Raw genomic sequence first — 24,389 nt, forward strand, 5'->3', positions numbered from 1 at the left:
CACAACGCCAAAAACTGGGAAAGCAGTGAGTTTACAGCCCATCTCCCTTTAACAGTGAAATTATTCTGAGCAAGTTGCCTCCATAATTAAAACAATAGGGTAATAAAAGGAGACTGGGTAAAGAGAGCCATCTTGATAGCGGGTACATTAATTCACCAGGGAAATCTATATATAGTATTAGCAAACAGAATTAGAAAGCATTAAAAAATTATCTTATGGCATGTGATTTACCTGTACTTAATGTGAGATTGTAAATTTTGTTGACAAAAGGGTTTGGCTATTATATCATAGCTTCTCCATGATTCTTCTGTTCTGGCATGCATTTGCACTGAGAAACACAACCATTTCAAAGAAGTACTTCTAAATTACTTTCAATTATAATACTTATTGGTGTTGCCTGGAGGTCAAATTGCCATTTTCCAGATAGGACTAGTATGGAAAAGCGATGCTCATTTCAGCTGTAAATATGAAATACTGTGGCAACGAAAATGAAAATATTTCCAATGAATTTCAGTGGAAATTTCATCTATTTACATCAGGTCTAAATTTGCCTCCAAGTGCTTGATTTGTTCAGTTTCCTTAGGAAATATTTTGATTTGTATTTCCACACACAATTACAGTTTCAATTATTGCAATTAGAACCTTTTGCATGTTAGTTCTAGCTACAAAATATTACTTGTTCTCAAGGCAACTAAATATTGTAAATTAAAACAATTAAGGACTTTACAAATGTAATTCCATTAGATAGGTTTTATTGGCTAATTAACTTCATTATATCAAGATTGATTTGTGCTCATTTACAACCAGGTCTCAATTTGTCCTTCCGAGTACTTTTTGAAGGGTTATGGTCAAGAGTACATTACAAGGATAAACAAAAACCTCTCAAGCTAAAATTGTTTTCTTCCATTTTCTGTTGTTACGTTGTATACACAATACTGTACAGGACCACTAGCTTGTGTAAAAGCTAATGGGGCATACTGAAGATGAACTGGCAACATAAAATTCAAGACTGCAAAACAAAAGTGAAAGATCTAATTTCTTTTAGTAAAGAGTGTTTGATCTTAAATAAAACATGTTAGTAAAGGGATCTTAATTCAAGCCTAACAGCCTGAATAAAAACTAACATTTGCTGCACTTAAACTAACACTGTAGTGAAAACGATGCATGATTGTTTCAAAGTGGCATTATTCAGGCTTTTTTTTCCAACATTAGCTGAATATCACTTAACATGCTAACATATAGTTTAGCATGATATGAAGTGCTGACACTTTCAATCTTACCCTCAATATCTGGTTCATACAATACAGTTTAGGCTTGCTTTGGATCAAAAATATTTTTTCTAGTGAGGATAAAAATAAACTAGGCCACTAGTTTAAACTGTAAACTACTTGGCATATACAAGACCATAGTTTTAAATAGCTACCCCAAACCTCCTTACAGACAGAAAGTGTGTAGCATCTTAGCTTCAAGCGTATTTTGTTTTTTGCCTTTTATTTAAAAAAAAATCATGTGTACTTATGTCACAGCCCAACAGATTTGTGGGGATTGTTCAATTCACCAATGAAAACTTGCTAAAAAATCAGTTATGTTCTGGAGTAATATTTTTTCATTTTATTTCTTCCTAAACTATGAACTTTCTGCTTAGGAAATTAAGGACTGACGGCACTGGCTACAGCAGTGGTCCCCAAACTTTTTCTGTTGTATCTCCCTGGGAGCCATGGCTGGGAGTGGGGCCAGGAGCAGAGCCAGAGCTCTGGTTGGGAGCCAGGGCCGGAGCAGCGGTTGGGAGCTGCGGTCAGGACCCAGAGCTGCAGTGGGGGATATGGCTGGGACCTGGAGCTGCAGCAGAGGTTGTGGCCAGGAGCCGGGGCTGCAGCTCTGGCTGGGGCTGGAATGGAGTTGGGGGCAGAGCAGGGCTGGGTGGTGCTCCCGCCCTGCCCCCTGTTGAGGCTGGTCGGGGCCTGGCCATGCCCTTCCGAATGTTCCACTGGGCTATAGCCACACACAGTGCAGGTACATGTTGTCTGCATGCAATTTTGACAGTGCACTTTAGTGTTGACCTGTTATTCTAGCCCTGAGTTAGAAAATCTTCTCAATCACTGATGAGTTGTATGAAACAAAGTAATGTCAACTAGGGAAAAGGTTCCACTGAACTCCTACAGTTGTGACTTGAACTGCATTTCAGTTGAAGTCTTCATAGATGACATGTTATCATATTAATCTACTACATTATCTTCCATACATTTAATGTTGGGTGATGCACAAACTTAGGTTCGTCATGCTCCTATTGAAGCTAACAGTAATACTCTGAATAAAATGGAACTTTTGCACAAGAAAAATGCAGGCTCAGGCCTTCTGGTATTAAAAAAACAATTATACTATGAAGCTTAGAATCCCATAATTTTGTAAAAGACTGTTATCCTAAAACTTACTTTACCAGCTTCTGCTTTTTGGATTCCAAATGCAGGTGCTAGGAAAATACACATACAATTAATTAATCTGTATATCATAGTTACGTTGCTATAATATTCAGTGTAATAGCCTTAGTTTTGTCTCCCTGTTAAAGACAGCTTTACACCAAAGCAAACCATTACTAGTATATATAACTCCTTCCCATAATAGTTTGTGTGTATATAAACACACCCATTCTAATAACCTCACATGAAAGTTATTTTCAGCATTCTCTGTACAAATTTATCTAGACTTCTGTCCAGATCACTATTTAAAAAAAACCTCCTCCTTTTAACAATTATCTAGCTGACTTGTACAAAATTCCCTAAGAAGCATTTCAGAATTGTTAGTCCCATTCCCTCACCCATGTACTTTCTTTCATGTTAAAAAAAATCCCTTACACAAAAGAAGCAAAGTGAGCACTTGAAAATGTATCAGTGCTACCCAGTACTATCCATATATAGTGATATATCTTGCACATATAAAGACAGTAGTTACCCATAATGTGGTAGTAGTAGACAGTAGTTACCCATAAAGTCTCAACGCCTATTTATGTTTCACTATTATACATCTATTTATAACCTACCATCTCCGCACAACCAATACCATATAGCTATTAAGTACAATTTAAAAACTTGGTTTCTTTTCATACTAGCCTACCAATCCTAGAAAGTAATTTTTCATAATAAGTACTATAATAGTTTCATAAAACAAGAGCATGTCTGTGTGATCCTACAAAAATGAGCTATTTACCTAACCTCATGCTCTAGTATTTGTACACATATGAAACATTTTCTCCACTCTGCCTGTTTGCCCCAAGAAGTAAACTGAAATTAACAAAAATTCTGTTGGGTATTCACAGAGAAGATAATTCATGAGGCTTTTGCTTTAGTAGCACCTGCCTGCATGAAAAGAACAAGTGTAAGGACAGCAAATGTATTACATGCATGTTTCCAAATAAAACAAAGGTAGATGGAGATACAGTACATTAAAGCTGCTAAACCTCGTGCTTGATGCCAAAGTCTCTTCACATTTCTCAGCTCCTTTAATTCAAGACAGCTAGCTGGATTCCCCCCATGGCAGCTTGGTTCTGCAGCTCCGCCTCCTGTGTGGCTTAGGTACTGCTGCACTGAGCTACACAAGAAGTCCAGTCACTCTTCAGCAACCTCTAGTCTCAAGCAGTAGATTTCTTCTGACTTTAGGAGTTCAAAAGAAACCGATTCAAATTTCAAGGAACATACTCTTCATTTGGATGACTTGGCCTAACTGGATGGAGCAGCACAGGATGAAGGCCCTCCTCTTGGATCCATCTCAGGCACAAAGGATTTTCCACTACAACAGATCCAGAGGAAATGGAGCAGGATCATTCAGAAAAAGTTAAGAAGGACCTACAATGGAACTACTCCTGGAAACACACACAAAATCCCACCCAGTGGGATTCTGAAGCACTTTCAAACCCTGATCATTTACCTCCCACCCACCTCCTCTCTTGAAAGTGAAGCCACATTCCTGGCCTACAGATCAAATGCCTTTAAAACTAGATCTAGAGAGATGGAAGAGAAGGAGATTAAGCTTGATACATCTGACTGAGGAGAGCTGGCAGCCAATTCAGTTCAATTGATGGAGGCTTTGCAGCTCTATAAACCCTTATCCATCCTTTCTCCTGACGGGTGCAAGAGACAAAAGCTCTGAGCCCTGGAAAAATTCAGAAAAGGCTGTCCTTTTTCCAAAGCTGTATTACAAAAACAGCTGGAAGTGGAAGATGACAGTCAGAGATGTACTATAGGAAGCATCCGGGTATTATAATGGGGTGGTAGCACTCTTATAGTTAAGATTGAGATATGTATCAAGTTAATAGATCACCATTGTTTGCTATAGATTAGCACTGCTTGACAATCTGAATTGCTTCAACAGTTAAGCCTATGTGACCGATACTCTGTTGAAGAAAAGTGAATTCAGGCTAACAGGGATTCAAAGTTATTCACCTGAAAGCCTGAACTACGTACGTTGATATTTTTCAGCAGATTGTTCTTTTCCCTGTCTGTCCCAGAGTCACCATGGGATAAGAGAGACCCTGGGAAACACTCTGTAGTAAAAAAACCCCGTTTCCAACTGAACTGGTTTGGAAGCTGGGGGACAGGGAGGGGAGTCAGAGGTGACAGGAATGGCTCCACTTGAAATCTGTCAATAAACCAGGGTGAAACGAAAAGTGGAGAACATGCACGCTTCGGAAAAAAAACAAACACAGTTCCATTAATCCCAGGGAAGAGAGGCCATACATTTCAGAAGGTGTTTTACCACTGTAGAAAATCCAGCAGAAGTCTTCTGTCTGTAACCTCTCCAGGAACGAAAGTGGCTAGAGGGTGAATAGAAGCTGGAAGTCCTGTGCAGATAAGATTGCCAGCATACTATGCGAGATCTGCAGAAGCGCTCACAGGTTAACAAAAACAATTTAGTGAGCCCCTTGTACTAGAGTATGACTGGGGAGGAGGCAGCATGACTGCCCTGTCCTGAAAGCAGCTCAGTGGCTAGCTGGCACCAAAGAATGATACTCTTCCACCCATCTTTCCCTTCCAGCCTCTGCTCCCACAAACCTTCCCATTTTTACTTCTTTTCCTCTCATACTTTTCCATTTCGTAGCTAAGAACCAAACAAAAAGCTCAGGCACGGACTCCATGTTTGCTATGCAGAAGAAGCAAAGGGACTTAGGTGGCTATAGGACAGAGGTTAATACCAATCTTGACTGTCCATTCTTTTGCTTCCTTGGTTATGTCTACACTGCAAAGAAAGACCCATGGCAATGAGTCTCCGAGCCTGGATCAACGGACTTGGACTCAAGGGGCTCACACTACAGGGCTAAAAATAGCATTGTAGGAGTTGGGTCAAAGAGCCCAGGCTCCAGCCCAAGTCCAAACATGTTCACTGATATTTTTAGCCCCCTAGCATGAGCCTGAGTCAGATAATCCAGGCTCTCAGACTTGCTGCCACAGGTGGGTGGTGGTGTTTTTTTGTTAGCAGAGTAAACATACCTAGTGTACTGATGGGCAGAGCTGGGTGTACAGAATTCTCGTGCAAAAGAAAAGTACAAATAACCAGTACTTTAAAATCACTGGTGCTTTTAGTATAGATAGCTCATTTATCATCACCTTTATTTTACAATGTATTATTTTAGTGAGCAAATTGTAGAGAAAATATCATTTTCCAAGAAAATCACCAAGAAATACAGCCAGGGCCTAAGGAATGCTCATGTTTAGTGTCAACTCAAACAGTAGGGCTGGAAAAGACAACATGGGCCATCCAATCTGATCCCTGGCATTTTAAAGGGACTATTCTCCACGTCAACATTTCTCTACCAGTGGCCGTTGTTGCACTATTGGTCTACAGAGTGATTGCTGGTTACACTGGCTTCTCCTGCCTTAAAATTACATTTACAAGTGTCCAGGCTCAAAGGAGATCCAAGACACCTGTAAAAGGCAGCTAATAAAGAGGGAGCTGCAAAACTAGCAGTCCCCATTCGGAGCTATTGCAACCAGAACGGGGAAGCCTGGTGACTGGATGCAAAAGATCTGTCTATGGGGAGACAGCTAAGAGTCACTAGTCAGACCAGAGCTTCCTATATGAGGTACTTGAACAAGGAGGGAGAAAAGAAGAGACAGTGGAGAGTGGGAACAGGAGACTAGTCAGATAGAGAAGGAGACGGAAGCACAGATAGGAGGTATTCAGCTAATTCACTGATGGGAGACCATGAAAGTGAAGTGAAAAGGAGAAATTCTGGTAAAAAGTAAATGGATTTTAATATTAACTGTACATGTACCAGTTCACCAGTGACTGAAGATCTTGTTGAGTTGGTGTGGATTTGTGAATGGGGCAGATTAGGAGAGGGGGCAGCCCAAGAGATAAAAGCTTGCAGGAAGTGGTCCACACGAGAATAAAGCATGAGCTTCCACACCGGTGTTGATTTAACCTGTTCTCCAATAAGTGAAGCAATGGCACAGCAGGAACATTTTAAAAGGATCAGATTCTATTTTTGTTTCTCCCTCAGCTTAGGTCACATCATTCAGCCTCCTTTTATTGTTCCACCACTTCCTGACGCCTGCACTTCATGTCTGAGAATGACAAGCAGCACAAATTCTGGTCCAGGATATGTTTCAGAGTCCAGGATATATTTGCCTTTTCTTCTCCTATTGTGTCTGACCTCTTTCCTTTCTCTTTGCCGCTCTCTTTCCTTTCCTGCTACCCCCTCGACACTCTCACTGCTTCAATATCTCTGTGTACTACATAGGATTTCCAGTCTATCGCTAGCAACAGACTCTAGAAGCAAAACTGCAACTGCTTAAAAAAAAAGTTGGGATGGAAAAAGAGCATGGCTCCCGCTAACCAACTAGTGCAGGGGTGCTCAGACAGGGGGTCCCGAGGTTATTACAGGGGGGGTCGCGAGCTGTCAACCTCCGTCCCAAACCCCACTTTGCCTCCAGCATTTATAATGGTGTTAAATATACAAAAAAGTGTTTTTAATTTATAAGGGGAGACTTGCTATGTGAAAGGGGTCACCAGTAAAAAAAGTTTGAGAGCCACTGAAGTAGTGTCTCCCTCTCAGACACACACAGGGAATTCCTGACTCAGGAAAGCTTGGTTCAAAACTTCAGAACCTAGATGATGTCCCTGGTGGATCAGCCTTCTCCTCCAGCTCCAGGGAAGAGGCTGGGGAGGCAATGGCAGGGGTGACCATCTCTGCTTCCAGAGAGAGCTAATGGAGACAGTAAAGATTCTCAGTTGTGACAGCATACAAGGCTGTCACAGCCAGGAGGAACAAATGGGTCACCAGACTTGTATGCAATGTCACATGCTAAAATGAACCTTGTTGATACTAGAAGAACCCCATGGGCTGGGATTATTCATCTATTACTCCGTGTGTCATTTTCACTTATAAGCCTCAGCTCAGAAAATAGAATCAGCACTTTTGAATAAAATTACTGAGAAAGTTGCCATTACTCTGACTGAGCACTAGGTAGTGCCATCACTCTAAGAAAGCTAAGTGGGATGCATTAACAAAGCACAATCATTTCCCCTTCTAAAACTGGAAAAGGAATAGTAAGAGAGAGATCAGGATACAATTCTTAAACTTATCCAGAGAACGGCTAGAGTTACACCAGCCTGAGCTGTATTTACATACAATCATGAAAAGCTATTTTTATGGCAGGAGAAAGACTTTCTAATCCTAAGCAGTGCTAGGAGTCTACACTAATGGTCTATTTTGGGAAACACTTGGTGCAAGGAAATATTTGATTAAAGGAAATTACAGAATTGCTGCCTAAAATGGCCAATCATTACTCAAGTTATTTGGCAACTGGAACAACTTGCTTACTCTCACGTGATTCCCTGTCTCCCATACAGTCCTAACAGATACAAAAGAGTAACAATGACTAGCAGCAATCAAGCCTCCTTAGAGAGGTGATGGTAGCAGTACATGGAACCTTGAGGCTAGCGCTGGAAAAATGGGACCCACTCATGCTCTTGGCAATCCAAAAATAAATCCAATTCAGACATCTGCTTAAATTCAACATGTTAACAGTCTACTTCAGTAAGCAATACTACATAGAGATAACAGTGCTGAATGTCATTACATACTTTGGCACCAGGCCTCGGAGGCTGTACTTTAAACACACCATAGTTCTTGAGAGCCTTTTGTACCTTCAAACACTTAAAAAGTGTGATTATATAAAACAATGCACATCTTGTAGTCCCTCACTCAGATTATGAACTAATTTAATGTCATGTTATTTAAAAACAGCCAAATAGCTGATTTATTGATTCTTTCCACTCTTGACGGCGTTTATGAAGATGACAATGGACAATATTCAAAACGAAAGCATGTTTTTGTATTTTAATTATGATTTTTTTTGTTTTTAAAACAGGGCATTTGATTCAATAATTATGCTGGAGCCTAAAGCATTTTATTACATTTTTCAGTATCCTTGGAATCATAGAACAGGTGGAAAACCCCTGACCAAGAACAGAGCAGCTTTATAGAAGAACAGGGAAAGTGACGAGTCCAGTGATGAGACAGGATGGAGGAAGCATTTCAAACATTCATGTGAAGGAAGAAAACAATTCCCCTCGCTTCCCAGGTCTGGATGAAAAATGATGGTGCATCTCCCTTTCCACTAACTGCATACACCTTCCTGACCTCCTCCTACCTCAGAGTTCAACTGTTCCCAGCTTATCAGATCTGACCTATTGCCCTTATTCACAGTATCACCATCCTGATGTAAAATCTAAGATAGCAATGTTGAGAGGGAGCAGAAACTGGATTCATTTTTCAATTTCATTTTCCAGCTGCTTGTTGGTGTATCCTGATACTAAAATTCATGTGCAGTCCCAGGGTAAAAGAAAGTCAAACCTTTTACACCTAGCAGGTCTCTGAGATAAGGCAGTGGACTTGCTCTGCTTCCTCCGAAGTCTGAGAACAACCAAATCTGACAATACTTTGCTTGAATGTAAAAGCACACTACAGTATTCCGACTGCAACAAATTATCCAGTAGGTACCAGCCAGACTGATTCTATTTGCCACCAGTGTTCTAACTGCATACCTCTCTCAGTGGCAAATCCAGTCCCCTCCTTCCATAGATGCAGAGGGTTTTCCTGTAGTGAATCCAGTGTAGTTTTGTCATATGGGGGTTAGGCAAGATTTTGGGAGTTTAGGCAAGGCATGGGCGCCCCTGTGAAGCCAGGAGCCCAGCTGCAGGGCAATAACGCAGCTGAGAATGAGGGGAGGTGGATCAACTCTTATGTGGATACATGAGTCAATTCCCACACGTAGTGGGAAGTGCAAGTAGCATGAGACTATTCCAGCACTGAACTGAGGATGGACTAGTGGTCATGGAGTGGCTCTGCTCCTGTAGAGTCAATGGAAGACTGTTCAAGTTCTGCTCTAGGACAGGGGTGGGCAAACTTTTTGGCCCGAGGGCCACATCTGGGTATGGAAATTGTATGGTGGGCCATGAATGCTCACGAAATCGGGGGTTGGAGAGCGGTAGGGGGTCCAGGCTCTGTGGTGGGTGCAGAAAAGAGGAGTTCACTGTGTGGGAAGGGGCTCCAGGCTAGGGGAGTGGGCTCTGGGGTGGGGATGAGGATGAGGGTTTGGGGTGCAGAAGAGAGCTCTGGGCTGGGACCAAGGGGTACGGAGGGCAGGAGGGAGATCAGGGCTGTGGTAGGGGGTTGGGGTGTGGGAGGGTATCAGGCTCCGGGCGACTCTTACCTCAAGCAGCTCCCAGAAGCAGTGTCATGTCCCCCCTCCGGCGCCTATACGGAGGTGCGGCCAGGCAGCTCTGCATGCTGCCCCGTCTGCAGCTGCCACCCCTGCAGCTCCCATTGGCCAAGGTTCCTGGCCAATGGGAGCTGTGGGGGCAGTGATTGGGGTGGGGGCAATGTGTGGAGCCCCTTGGCTACCCCTATGTGTAGCAGTCGGAGAGGGGACATGATGCTGCTTCCAGGAGCCGCGTGGAGCGGGGCAAGCCCTGGATCCTGCTCTCGGGCTGGATTAAAATGTCTGAAGGGCTGGATGCGGCCCCTGGGTTGTAGTTTGCCCACCCCTGCTCTAGGGCAAAGAACCTGGACTTCAGGCAGTCCACAGCCCTTATCAGGGCTGCCTGCTGACAGAGGAAGGTAACACTGGCTTACATCTGACATATATTTGGTAGGTTTTGTTGCCCCCCTATAAGGGCCAAAGATTTTATTTTTTCCCCCAACAAACTTACACCACAGGCTCGATAGAAACTGATGGGTAAAAGTCCCTCACTTACTAGGGAAAGTGTCTACTTTGAGACAGGCAAGTCTATGTCAAAGCTTTTGCATATCCCACTGCCTTCAGAAATACCTAAACCCTAACTATCCTCTCTATTCTCCACAACTAAGCAATCTAAATAGGTTGTTGTTACAGCCTCTGCCTTGACTTTTCCTTCCCCTCAGACTCCCCTGTATGTCCTCCAGCTTCAGCCCTCTTCACTATACTGAAAACACCCTTACCAAGGTTTCTAACAACCTTTTCTTGGCTGAGCTGTGGGACCAGTACTCCATTAATCTCACCCCTGATTTTTCTGCAGCCTTCAGTACAGGTGATTTTCTTCTCTTCACCACCTGTGCTCTCTTGACCTTCTTCACCCTCCCTCCCTCTTGGTCTACTTCCTACCTAACAGTTCTTTTAGGAGTTTCTTCTCCTTTTCCCCTCTTTCTATTGGAGTCCCTCAGGGCTCTGTCTTTGGTTCCTGCTCTTCTTCCTCTTCACTTTATCCCTGGGTGATCTCATCTGTTCACATGGTTCCAACTATCATCCCTATGATGAGGGCTCACAAATCTAGCTTACCACACTTGACCAGTCTCCCATGTAGCCAAATGTTTTTCTGGCCTATTGTCTGGTACAGTCTGTTGCCAGTAAAATCTTGGCATAGCCAAAATGAGCTGAGTTTCTTTTCCACCCCAAATCCTCTCCACTTCCACCTTTCTCTGTTGCTGAGGACAACTCCAGCATCCCTATCACTATGGATCTCACTCCTCTGGGTTACCCTGGCACCACTTTCCCCTTTGACACACCCATGCGGTTACCAAGCCTCCACAATGTTAAAAAAAAATAATAATCGGATATTTGCTATCTCTGACAGCTAAAATACTTGTCCATGACCTGGCCATCCCCTGCCTGGACTACGGGAATGTCCTCCTCCCTGAAACCCAGACCACCTTCCCAAAGTCTGTCCAAAACACACCTGCTAATTCAGATCATGTCAGTCCCGTCTGAATCTCTCTTGCACAACGTATCAGGTTTAAACCTCTCAGCTTGGCCTTCAGAGCTTTGCACAATCCTGATCCACCAGGACCTTGTTTTGTACTGCATCACCTTCCTGTTGCTCCTCTCCAGCATCACTGTCCTTCAGGTCTTTTAAACCTCCAATCTCTGTGTGATGAGCCCCCTTCCTCTGTTCATTCAGATCCCTCCTAATGGCCCAAGCCTGTGTTACCCACAGCCATTAACATGCATCAAATGACTTTTCGTTCACATTTTTAAGGAAGGGAGAGTAGGAGTAAGAAAGCAAGGAAACAGAAGAGAGAAAATATTTAAACACACATCCCCTCTTCTGGTGCTCCCAAGCTCATCCCGCCTTCTATGTTATTTAAATTCCAAACTCCTCTGTGCAAGAACTCTGTCTTGCACAGCGCTGAGCACAGATGCTAATAAAAATGATGCTAATAAAAATATTAAGTCAAGATCACAAGAAAACTTAGCAAAGACTCATTCTCTCTGGGGTTTCTAGCCTCGCTTTCAAAATCAAGGGAGCATACCTATGAACATGGGTCATTACTATGAAAAAGGTCAATTTAAACTCTCACATTTTTCAATTCCAGCTTTCTCACAAACCTTCTTTGCAGCCTAGGAACTTACCGGCCTCAGTTTCCCCATCAGTAAACAGAGATGATACTTGCTTGTTTACTTCACTTGGTTGTTGTGGGGATTAGTTAATATCACAACAGCACTTTGAAGAGGAAAAGCACCAGGTGTTCTGTACAACAGGCTTCTGTACAACAGGCTTCTGTACAATACCCATCCTTTCAACCCTCCCACTCCCTTCCCCCGCCCTTTAACCACTCACAACCATATCTACACCTGGAAATTTCTGATCTCTTTTTTCCAGCAATGGTGTAAACCAGTGGTCCCCAAGCTTTCTTGTGGGAATAGCATATTGCTATTTCCAGAAGACTGTGGCGGGCGCAGACACCCCGCCACCGAAATGCTGATGATGAGAAGCGGCAGCGGCAATAAGCGTTGCCGCTGAAATGCCGCCGAGAAACGGCAACGCTTCTCAGCGGCATTTCGGTGGCGGGGTGTCCTGCAGGTGCACAAAAATGCCCCAGCAGGCACCATTTTGGGGACTCCTGGTGTAAACTCAAATGTAGGGGTGCTTTTGCTACTAATTGCTAACCTGGCTGTTTCTTATTAACTACTATAACCTTTAGATTCCAGATGTAAGAGCAGTGCTCAATCTTTACTAGAAGGTGTATCTATACTAAAAAAATATTATTTTTTCAGCAATGGTGCAGCTGCATCCATTCTACCAATGGTGCAAGCTCTTGATTTGCCTGGGCAAACAAACTTGTACCACATCATCTGAGTCTCTGAAAAATGGTAAGAAATTCCATACCATAGATGAGCCCTTCTTGGCAAGACTGTACTGTGACACTGCATTAGGAATCAAGCAATTGTGGTATTTGATATGAAATAGGAAGCGGTGAACAAGTTTTCCAGAACGTTCACAGTAAGTTTTCTTTACCTTGAATACTCCCACAGCAAGGTCTGTGCTAATTTCCTACTAATATTCTCAAACAGGAGTTAGCAAGTAAAAACTGAGTAAATGTGCTTCAAAACTGATCCTTTACAGGAAAACTCTGCTTGCACAAAGAATCAGATAATGCAGCACAAATTTTTCTGATTTTTCATCACACCCTAGAACACAAATTGCTGGACTCACACCTACATTTAGTAAATGAATGAAGCAGATCAATTTCATCGTGCAAATGACACCTTGCTTTTACTCCCTTGTAGTGCAGGATTTTAGGCACAACGAATGGCTTAAAAAAAACTCTAGAAAATAATTTCTGTACAAAGTACTGTAGGGGTTGAAGAGAAAGTAGTGTGTGTGAATGTTCTGAGTATGCAAATATAGAAAAATCTAAATGTTTTCCTTAAACAGTACAATAAATCATATACAATAGCATTTATCAAAGCTTTTTACAAACGGAAGTTAAGACTCTCAGAACTACATAGGTAAATCAGTAGGGTCCCATTTAATAAAGAAGGAAACGGAGATGGAGGCATACCTCCTTATGACATCTGTTTTCCAGGATACACAACGATATAGTATAACCTAACTCAAAAGGTTTCAAAGCCAAGAAATAGCATCAATATGACAACTGTATTTCTGTCTGAAAATTCTGTTCCTAGAGTTAAAAGGAACACATGAAATTACTAAAACTGAAAGATTAGAAGCGGGAAAGAATCTTTTTTTTGTTTGTTTGCTTTGTGTATTTCACAGCACTTTGGTGGATATTTTCAAAGTTATTCCTCAGTGAAAGTCAATTGGACTTCTGCTTTTAAATTCATTAGGCATTTTGAAAATCTCCCCTTTCGTTTAAAGTCATCGTCACTATTTAGCTGGTAAGTCGCATGCACTATCAGTCAGTGCATGCACAGAAATAGGCACAAGAGTTAGGCTAGGTCATATTTGGTATGGTTCTTGGGCTTGTTCACAAACCGCTTCTGAAAAGGACTTCTAAATAACATACAGTAAAAAATCTCAATAAATCCTTCAAAAAAAGATTTTTTTAAAGTCTGGCTATGATATCAGAATATACTACTGAAAATTGATGGTTTAAAAATCATCCAGTTTAAAAAAAAAAATCACTTGACAGTATCTTTTTAATTAGTGATTCTAAAGAATCAGAGCTAAATGTCACAGAAAAGCCTCACTAATTTATACTAACAATAGTTATTGAATGTTGTGAATGTGTAAACCAACAATAAAAAACAAGTATAATGAATAACTAAACACGCTTTCTTGGACATGATGACAACACTTCATTATATGCTTATGTTTGTGGCATTTTATTCAAAGAGTGGGAAAAGGTGCCTTCAAATATAAGTAATTGCCAATGAAAATACCGTATTTAGTGTCAGAGAATTAATTGAGCTTTCTAGAATGAAAGACTTCTGGCACAAAAATTATAAACCAAGCCTGACCTACCTGAATGGGTCCTACTGACATCAGCAGGTTTTTCAGTTGGACATCAGTAGTTGATGAAGAAAGCCCTTCAACTGACACAACACAGGGCTGAGGTTTGCACTCCACCACTCGCAGGTTCTGTTTATTTGGCATCAAGCGTCCTCGGCCCATCTGGCCTCCTACTCCTCTGCCTCTCCCATGCATAATAACCTGCCAACAACAAAAGTAACAGTATTTTGATTTCCTTAGTTCGTGCTTCTGTTAAGGTTTTTGACAGATAATATGAAGTTAGCAATTTATTTAAAGACTTGATTAAAGTACATGTCGATAAAAAGCAGCATGTCACTGTTTGCTAATTTAAAAGGTCATATGTTAACATATTTATCCGCTTCTTATCCAAATATCTCCCCAAATTACAAGAAGTTATAATAGGTACAAAGCCTGCCTTTGCATTTTGAGGTGGGTTTACAAAGCAATTGAGCACCTTAATTCCAAAGACTATATAGTCTATTCCTCTTCACAATGATTGCACACATGCATGTGATCAGGTCTAACATTTTGGGATGGGTCAGCAAACAACTTTTTGCCCCCTTCCCTCCTCAGATCTCAAACTAAATTCACTATATACATATACATATGGGAATGGGATGCAGGCCCTCCCCGGTCTCCACTGCTACAGAATGTTTCTCAATAGACCATGCTACCTATTACCCCGAACTGTCCCTCTTTTTTTGAGGAGAGTCCACACTGGCTGATCAGTATGGCTAATCTATAGCCAGGAACTGGAAAGAACTTGAGGAAAAGCCCCAGTCTGATTTGTAGGGCTTGAGTCACTCAAGCTGGTGCCAATCTCAGCCACAAATTGATTAATTCCCCTTCCCAAACAAGAGTTTCCAGGTACCCAGAATTCACTGGCCTCATAGGATAGCCCTGAGCAGCTTTTTGGAAGCAAATGAGGTGGGAAGACAACCTATGATTCTTAGGGAAAGTCACCATCAAGCTTTTAACCCTAGTAACTGGTTTATCAATGTCACCTCCATAATGAAAACAGCAAGCAATTTTTAGAGAAAAGAGGAGACTAGCTTTCACACATTTATAAAACCAACACATTATTGGAGAGCCCCTGGCCCTGAAAGCTGGCTCTCATAGGTATCTTATAGTATTGATAGCAATATTGACTAAGATTTAATGCAGTACCTCATGCATAATGCACTTTTGCAGCTGCATAGATGTCTTCTTAATATTTGCTGCAGAATTCTGTTTCAGAATCTAAGCTTCCATTATAATAAACAGAATAAAATAAAAAATAGGTCTCTAGACTCTTATCATTGCAAAGACAATTTTCAAAATGTAAGCCAGATGTAATCAAAGCCTTAACATCTCCCTGATTTTGCAGACAGTTTGAAATATTAGCTATGAGACATGTGAACTGGTTCAGGTCATCTCACTGGGGAGATAACGTAGAAAATTAATGAGAAACCTCCCTAAAATGTAAACATGTTAACTATTTGAATGCTGATTATTTTAGGAGAAACTTCAAGACAATGTTTTTCGCATTATTGTTGGATGTAGTGCGAATGTTGTGATGGGATCCAGTGGTATTATTGTCAGATTGGGGTAGATATTATCAATCACTGTTTAAATTGGGGACAGCACAAAAACTGAATATCAAAGGAATAAAAGCACTACTGATTGCACTGGACCGGATGAAGGGGTGAAAGCTACAGGGAACAGGGAAGGGTGCATTATTCTGGGGTTCTTGCTGTAGAATTCATATCTAATTTGATGCACAGTGCATGTGGTCTTGAGTCACCGTCAGAAACATACTTATAAAAAAAATTAAATATCCTAATATTAACCCTGGCTGGCAGGACAAAATGAAACAGCAGAGAAGGTACCGTCTAGCAGCATTACACCAGTTCTTGAGCTTGATTCTTCAGTTGTCTCTGCGAAATATAATTAACATCTGAAGACTAAAAGCTTTTGAGGAAGCTAACTATGAGTCAACAGTGTAAAGCTGTTTCAAAAAAAGCAATCATTCTGGAATGTATTAGCAGGAGTATTGTAAGACATGAGAAGTAATTCTTCTGTTTTACTCCATGCTGATTAGGCCTCTACTGGAGTATTGGGTCCAGTCTGGGAGCCACATTTCAGGAAAGATGTGGGCAAATTGGAGAAAGTCCAAAGAAGAGCAACAAAAATGATTAAAGGTCTAGAAAACATGAGCTATGAGGGAAGATTGAAAAAATTGGGTTTGTTTAGTCTGGAGAAGAAAAGACTTAGAGGGGACATGATAACAGTTTTCAAGTACATAAAAGGTTGTTACAAGGAGGAGGGAGAAAAATTGTTCTTAACCTCTGGATAGGACAAGAAGCAATGGGTTTAAATTGTAGCAAGGGCGGTTTAGGTTGGACATTAGGAAAAACTTCCTAACTGTCAGAGTGGTTAAACACTGGAATAAATTGCCTAGGGAGGTTGTGGAATCTCTAGCACTGGGGATTTTTAAGTACAAGTTGGAAAAACACCTGTCAGGGATGTTCTAGATCAGTGGTTCTTAACCTTTACTGCAGCCTGCACCCCTTTGGTTCTCAAAATATGTTCTCGCATCCCTTATCAAAAATCGTTGAAGTAGGCCAGTTCTTTAAACCTAGATATATTTTTTGTTTGTATACTACAGTAATCGTTAAAACATAGGTTTGATGAAACAAAGTAGTTGTACTTATGTGCCTGTGCTTAATTTGTGTTTTCGATGATTTACCTTCTAAAAAAATCTGGCATGTCTCGCACCCCCAGAAAGGGCATCTCGCACCCCCAGGGGGTGTGTGTGAGAACCACTGGTCTAGATACTATTTAGTCCTGCCTTGAGTGCAGGGGACTGGACTAGATGACCTCTCGAGGTCCCTTCCAGTTCTATGATTCTATGAAATAACTCCTATTTTCTCAGGAGAAATGTCTTCCAAGTGCTGCTCCTTCTGAAACTCACAGGAACTCAAGGATACTCAATATAATTCACCCTAAAGAACAGGAAATGACCTGCAGCAAAGGCAGAAGACTCCAGAACAGTAGGCAGTGCAATGTTTGGCTCCACTTAGGTGAACGGCAAGTACACATTTGTTTTGCTTTAACTTAGTTTCATGTGGTGAATGCCATCATTCTCCAGAAGGTAGGGGACAAGCACAAACGTTATTCAACTAATTAAAAAAGTTAAATATATATTCCCTCTAAAATTCTCTTGGCACTTTCAGATTCACAACAGAATGCATCACTCAGTGATCTTACAAATACCACAGACTGCAAGGAAATTTCTGGTACCTGCGATATCATAGACTCATGTATTATGGCAGGGTTTCTCAAACTTCATTGCACTGTGACCCCCCCCGACAATAAAAATTAATACATGACCTCAGGAAGAGGGACCGAAACCTGAGCCTCACTGCCCCACCATTGTGGGGTGGGGGCCAAAGCTGAAGCTTGAGGGCTTCAGCCCCAGGTGGGGAGCTGTATCCTGAGCCCAGCTGCTCAGAGCTGAAGCCGAAGCCTGAGCCCCATTGCCCACGGCTGAAGCCCTTGGGCGTTGGCTTCAGCCCTGGGCAGTGGGGCTCAGACTTTGGCTTCAGGCCCGGGCCCCAGCAAGTCTAATGCCAGCCCTGGTGACCCCATTAAAACAGGATCGCGACCCACTTTGGGGTCCCGACTCAGGTTGAGAACCGTTGAATTATGGGATCTCTTCAGTGAAGATGACAGTACCAAGGAGATCACACAAATAGGGATTAAATAAGTTTTGATAGTTTTTAAATTATGTGCTGAGTGCCTCTGAGAGCCTTGTTAGTGGGAAATTAAGCAAATGAGTTCTGAACTGAATTTCTGTGTTTGCTTTGGAGGTCAATTTTAATGGCCTACTCCAGAGTGCCATTGTTATACAAGAGGTGCTGAGCTCCTTTCAAAAGTATACCAATAGCTGACTTTTGTTTTGTTTTGTTTTTTTTGCTTAAAACTTACACAAACCCGAACCAACTATAGAATATTCAGAACTAGAGGGATGTTACTTCTTTGACTCCAACATAGAAAAGCCATAGCATGGAAGAAAAATAAGGAGGCTGCAGGGTCCACCAAGAATCTATACCTCACAAAAGTACTATTTTACTGACCTCCCCATAGAGGTTCCTTGTCCCAATATTCTCCATTTACAAAATGTTTACATTAGAGGAGGTCCAAATACTTATTCTGTACTTAAGGGAGAATGTTGTGACAAAGGGTTATACGGTATATCAGTACCATCTAATATAACGTAACACATGAACAGAAAGCAATAAGATGCCAGAGGTACGTTGGAAAAATTACAGCCACTATCTCATACTTTACTAGCGTTCCAGGATTTACGTAGGACTTTTACAAGTAGAGGTTTACTCTACTTAGTTTTACCCAGACAGTAAGCAACATAACATGCTTAATCATTTTTAATAGAGAAAACAGTTATAAAAACTTAATTTATATCTATAATTCTAGTGGAAAATACCACCCTGACAGTGCTAATCCTTTCTCTACCAGACATATACACAGAATACGTAGCATAACTTGGGACCACTTCTGGTAGGAGAGAGTAGTTCAGTCTCCATACTCATTCAATCTTTGACATCTCTACTCATAATGCCAAAAAGCATGCTAGACAGTCAGCTGTGATAATGATTTTCGAGTAGTGGACATTCCTCCACTGGAATACTGGACTGTCATCACCTAACAGAATTTACGCAGGCCACAGAACCACAATGAGACGGGAACAACTTTCAGACATTACCAACCTGGGCTGGATTGAAACAAGTATCCTGTAGGTTAAAAGCTTTATATCCCCTTCTCAATTTCCTGAGTCATCCAGCCCTCCATTAATAATTTTACCTGGGCAGTTACAGTTTAAATTTCTTTAATGCTGGTAAGGATTCTGGTTATTTTTTAAACAATGCTAACATTAATATGGCAACACATTCAGCAGATAATACAGCTCCTAGCAGCAACAATGCATCTAAAAATCACCTTTTTAGCTGGATAAATCCCCTGGATATTTTTGACTCCTTGTGGAACTGTTGAATGTATCTGAGCCTGCTGCTGCTGTTGCTGCTGGAGTGGTCCCTTTGTCAACGTGACCTTCCGCACTGGCTGCTGTCTCATTTCTGGAGGTTGTTGGAGGCGTTGGGGCTGGCCTTCTGGGTGCACAAAGCCAACATTCTCCCCCTCCTGCTGAAATCAAAACCAGAACATGCTGTTCAGTACCTATCTACTCAATGCAAACATTCACTTCCTCTGAGACTTGCTGTGGAGAAGAACTTTGTTAGCGCGCAGAGGATTAGAACACAGACTTGCATATTAAAATCAAACTAGCGTCTGCAAGAGAAGGATGTATGGTACACACCTCAGCTAGGAACTATACTTAGTTAAAAAATCCATAATGCAAAGAAGTACAAAATACTACATTAAATTCACTGTGCTTTTAATTGTTTCCTTTCAGTAGACTGTGAAAATGTCCTATTATTTATACAAGGACCCACCTATTCATTCTTCACAATTCCAGCTTTTCAGGAATTACGTTATATTTACGTTCCGCTAAACTACATTTTTTTAAGAGACGTATATTCTAGACTAGAGAAGGGCAAAACAGCCTGAACGAAGCAGGAACCAGTCTGAATCTTTATGCATCTTTTCAAACCAAGCAAACCTTGCAAGACTAAAGGCTGGTGATTTTTATTAAGTGCATCTTTATGCTGCCTATTTATAGCTAAAATAAGCTTCTAAGTAGTCTCCTCCCTCTAACAATGACCAATATTAGAGTAGTTTTCTCCTCCAAGTGTTTTTATTTTTTCTCCTTAAAAAAAGAATAAAAACAGAGGTGACAAACCATGTCCCTGTCCCAACCTCTGAAGTCATATGTGGAAGTACTACAGTCTTCCCAAAACGAGCTGTCTCTGTAATTCAAGCTTGGGATGAGAGGAGGGGTAGAAGAGAGGAGCCTTGAAGAAAAGAGTAGAAGTTTGCAGCGGCTCAGCTACTTCCACCCAAGGAACCGGTAGTTCTCTCACATGGATACGTGTCCACCTTTCCCAGATCAAATACGGCCAAGTTTACAGTCACCATACACAGTTTTCTGAAGATTACATTCAGCAAGAGGCAACATAATTGGTCTACTATGGCAAATGAGAAGGCACTAACTAGGCAGCCTCACAATTATAAAGTGTTTCAAATGGAGGATCTAGCTTGCAATGCTATGCAGCACATTAACAGCTTAAAGGGACTCCCGTCAAAACACTCAGTATCTGTTACTGTTACAGAATACAGAGTAACAGCCGTGTTAGTCTGTGTTCGCAAAAAGAAAAGGAGTACTTGTGGCACCTTAGAGACTCACCAATTTATCTGAGCATAAGCTTTCGTGAGCTACAGCTCACTTCATCGGATGCATCTGATGAAGTGAGCTGTAGCTCACGAAAGCTTATGCTCAAATAAATTGGTTAGTCTCTAAGGTGCCACAAGTACTCCTTTTCTTGTTACAGAATAGTAGAGAAACGGCTACTCACCAGTAACTATGCTTGAGTATATATTACCTCTGCAGACCCACACTTAGAATACCCATTCCCACAGAACTGTTAACTCAGAACCACTGAGAAATGCAGTGCCTGTCATGGCTGCATAAGCACCCCTCCACAGATCAGAATATTCTAGAAAACCAAGGGCCTCGCAGCATCAACTACTCAGTTTCTTTCACTAATTTGAAGAATCTACAGAAGGTCTCAAAGAAAAGGGGAAAGAGGGTGGATGAGCAGAGGTATTAAGACTTGAACAGCAGTTACTGGAAAACAGTCTCTCTCTGTTCCGAATTACCCTTGTAGATTCCCAATCTGGGAGATTAGTGCCCAACCCCTGGAGGAAGTCAGATGATTAAAGGAGAACAGCCTAACTCACCCAAAACAATCACTGCAATGAAGTACCAACCAGGATATCATGATGCACAAATGTATACACATACACAAACTGGCTTCACAAATTTCTGTGAAAAAAACCCATCATGTTAATTGCCCTAAATTGTCCAATTTAGTAGAATGAACTGAGTCTTTAAATTAGAATGCGCATAAATACAAAATCTAATCCATTTTGAAAGCATTTGTTCTCACAGTTCCCTTTGTTCCTCCTTTTGACTTGTCACCAAAATCTATGAATAACTTGGGGAATTAACAGAAGAGTTTCATCCTAACGTGCCAGCTTCTTACTGATCAGGACAGACAACATACAAGGTTTTGGGAAGAACAACAGATCTATACAGTCTGAAAGTCAGTAACTTTTTGATAAAATCATGATTGAGGATTTCATCTCAAGGGATACTCTAAAAGGAAAATAATTAACTGAAACCGACAACTTGCTCACTCTTCTTATGGGTTTTATACCAGAAGGAAACATTCAAGATGAGGCAGGTTGTCTTTTCAAATTCCTCTTGTACGTTTGCTGAAATGCCTGACAGATACTCTCTGATACGGGCAAAAAATTGAAGCAAATACTTAAGATTATCAAAGGTGAAATTTTTTTTAAGCAAAAAACCCAACTATTTTGGATATCTTGAAGATTTTGAATTAAAACATTATGGCAGCTAGAAAATTATGATGTCTGCAACAACGCAGGAGTGAGGAACTAGGATCCTAAGGTGGCTTCAGATGCAAGAATCAGGACTGATAAAGCCTGACCTGATGGTTAAGCGCCTGCTGGGGGCGGGGGGGGAAGGGGTGGAAAGAAGAGGGAGAAAGACTTGAACAATCCTCTCTTTTCTTACAAGTCCACGAGATGAACCCTATATATAGGGAACACTACGCCAGAGTGTGAGGAATCCAGGGATACAAGAGGCAGTATCTGGCATGCTGATGCATCATGGATATTTTAGAATCAGACAACATACACCTCTTCAACTAGGCCTGTTTGAAAGACCAATACTTAACTACTGGGCCCACATATCACACAATGAAACTGACCAGACTGAAAGATGAATCCAAGCAATACAAAACCTTTAATGGCCTGGAGTCAACCTAATGCAGCAACATGGCTTCACAATCTTGCAGAATTCTAATCGCTAAAGACCAAACAATGGGGAATTATCTAAAAATTTTACTAAGCTTAAAACTATTTAGAGAAAAATGAAAAGTTATAAAAAGAAATGAAGAAGGTGCACTAACTCAAATACACGTGAAAGCAAAAGGAAGAGAAGTGATACCACAACTGACCCTGGCAAAGGAGAAAGAAGGGCAGCTGGATCCAAAATCTGTTTTTATAGCCTTGTTCTAAACATTTAGGATTTCCACAGGTCCCTTATGCAGCCAAATAGTTATTGCTTTTCTAGATGGCTTGGAACTCACAGTGCAGGAGTACCATGCATGTGATGAGGGGGATCTACAGCAGCAGCTCTTGAAAGAGACTTGTTTGTGCATTAAAACTATTTGGAAGCTACAGGGCCAACAGTGCCACACCCAGTTCATTGCAAGCAAGCAACAAGTTCTTTCTTTTTTCTTTGCATAACTATTCGAGATTTTAACTTAACATGGTATCAATGTCTTTCTTTGGGGAGTTCAAGAGCAAATATTGCTCTCAGGTCAGCACTTGCCCAGGAGTAAGCAAGGAAAGGCTTGTAAAATGAATGCATCTTAGTACTATTGATTTCAGTTTGTTACAGACATAGCTGATCAAAGAGACATTAGCCAAGCCAAAAAAGGTACCTCAAGGTGAAAATGAACAAAGTGTACATATTAATATGTTTATTTCACAGTTCAAATATTAGAATCATTATCCACATCATGCTCTAAGTCCAATTCCTTACACTGGACACAATCAATGTCAGCTTCTAGAAGTTCTAAGTCTGAAAAACTAAGCCAGTAATGTCAATACATCAACTACACATACTTCAGAGACAGAACATTTGGACTTCATGCTACAAAAATAACTAGCAGATCACTTATCCCTGATAGGGATATGGCATCAACTTCAAAAATTTTTGCATACCACCTACAAAGGAAAATGTAAAACATAATACATGTGCTGGCTCCCAATTCTCCTTCCGGGGAAACATGAAGGTGGGATCCCAAGGGCAAACAATACATACAGAAGTGGAGCTTCTAATCGGCATATTAACATTGGGAAAGGTTCTCTGGTTCATGGTAGGTAGAAGACGGTGGTGGTGTTGAATCCTACTTGATGCTAGATTCTGTAATGTCTGGGCCAGAGCAGGTGGTTGAGCTGCTGAAGAATCAGGCCCACAGCCTGTAGAAGGGTAAGGCTGAGATGGTAGTGTCTCTAGTGTGTCCTAGCATAACTGTTAAGTTTCTTAATTCTTGCTGATTTTTCTTGTAAACACAAATAAAAATTTGACAACTTCTTACAAATTTTCCATTTTTTTAACCCTTTTCACCAGCCTATTTTTGATTTATTAAAACCTTGTAACACCCAGGGTAAAAGAAAGGGGCTAGCAGGCCCACCCATCATTTTAACTTTTGTGCTCAAAATCTATTTTGATTTTAAAAAGTTCAGAAAAACACTTGGACTTTTGGGATATGTATTTTAATACCAGATCTTGCAAAGAGATGTCAATCGTTCATTTACTCTATCATAGACAATTTGATGCACAAAGTTTTGACACTTCAGGTGAAATTTACCACTATTCACACAGTGAACACATGGCAGTGGACCACAAATCCACTTAAATCCTACACTACAACTCCTCTTAAAACCTCTACTGAGGACCTAATTCGGATGATTTAAGTGGTGAACGGCTTCTGCCCAGGGGAGAATTTCATCCTTCGTCTAAATACCAATGATTAAAAAATATTTTCTTGAGATACTGCCTGCCCCGTAAACTCTAAAGCACAAACCATTTTTCCCCTTCACAATTTGAATTATCAAGTTTTATCCAAGGCTTGTTCCCCAATTGCTAACTTACAGTCAGGCGTGAACATTTCTGGTCAAAACCCTGAAAAACTGGGTTTAAACGGCAGTCATGACAAAAGCTGCTATGTGTAGCAAGAGTTCTATCTGTTCACCTGCAAGTCTTTGGAACATAAGTGAAACTGGTTATTTGCCAAATAAAATCTGCTCTTAAAAGTCACCTGACATAAAAAACTCAATAGTTCTAAATGCTGAATATAATTTAAAAA

General features: G+C 41.1%; 1 protein-coding gene across 5 annotated transcripts in view; it reads right to left on the minus strand.

The window, feature by feature from the left end:
- Positions 1-24,389, minus strand: part of RBM33 (RNA binding motif protein 33) — a 146,279-nt gene that overhangs the window by 14,955 nt on the left and 106,935 nt on the right. For 3 of the 5 annotated variants that reach the window (XM_073334566.2, XM_073334564.1, XM_073334567.2), the window contains 2 exons: positions 19,249-19,452; positions 14,242-14,430 (listed from right to left, as the gene is read on the minus strand). In XM_073334566.2, the coding sequence (XP_073190667.1) occupies positions 14,242-14,430; positions 19,249-19,452 (393 nt within the window). Of the gene's footprint in view, positions 1-11,211; positions 11,491-14,241; positions 14,431-19,248; positions 19,453-24,389 lie in introns of all 5 variants that reach the window. The other 2 variants (XR_012157626.1, XM_073334565.1) reach the window with 2 other exon arrangements.

Source organism: Lepidochelys kempii, chromosome 2 (assembly GCF_965140285.1).
Source record: "Lepidochelys kempii isolate rLepKem1 chromosome 2, rLepKem1.hap1, whole genome shotgun sequence".
In the NCBI taxonomy this organism is placed as follows: domain Eukaryota; kingdom Metazoa; phylum Chordata; order Testudines; family Cheloniidae; genus Lepidochelys; species Lepidochelys kempii.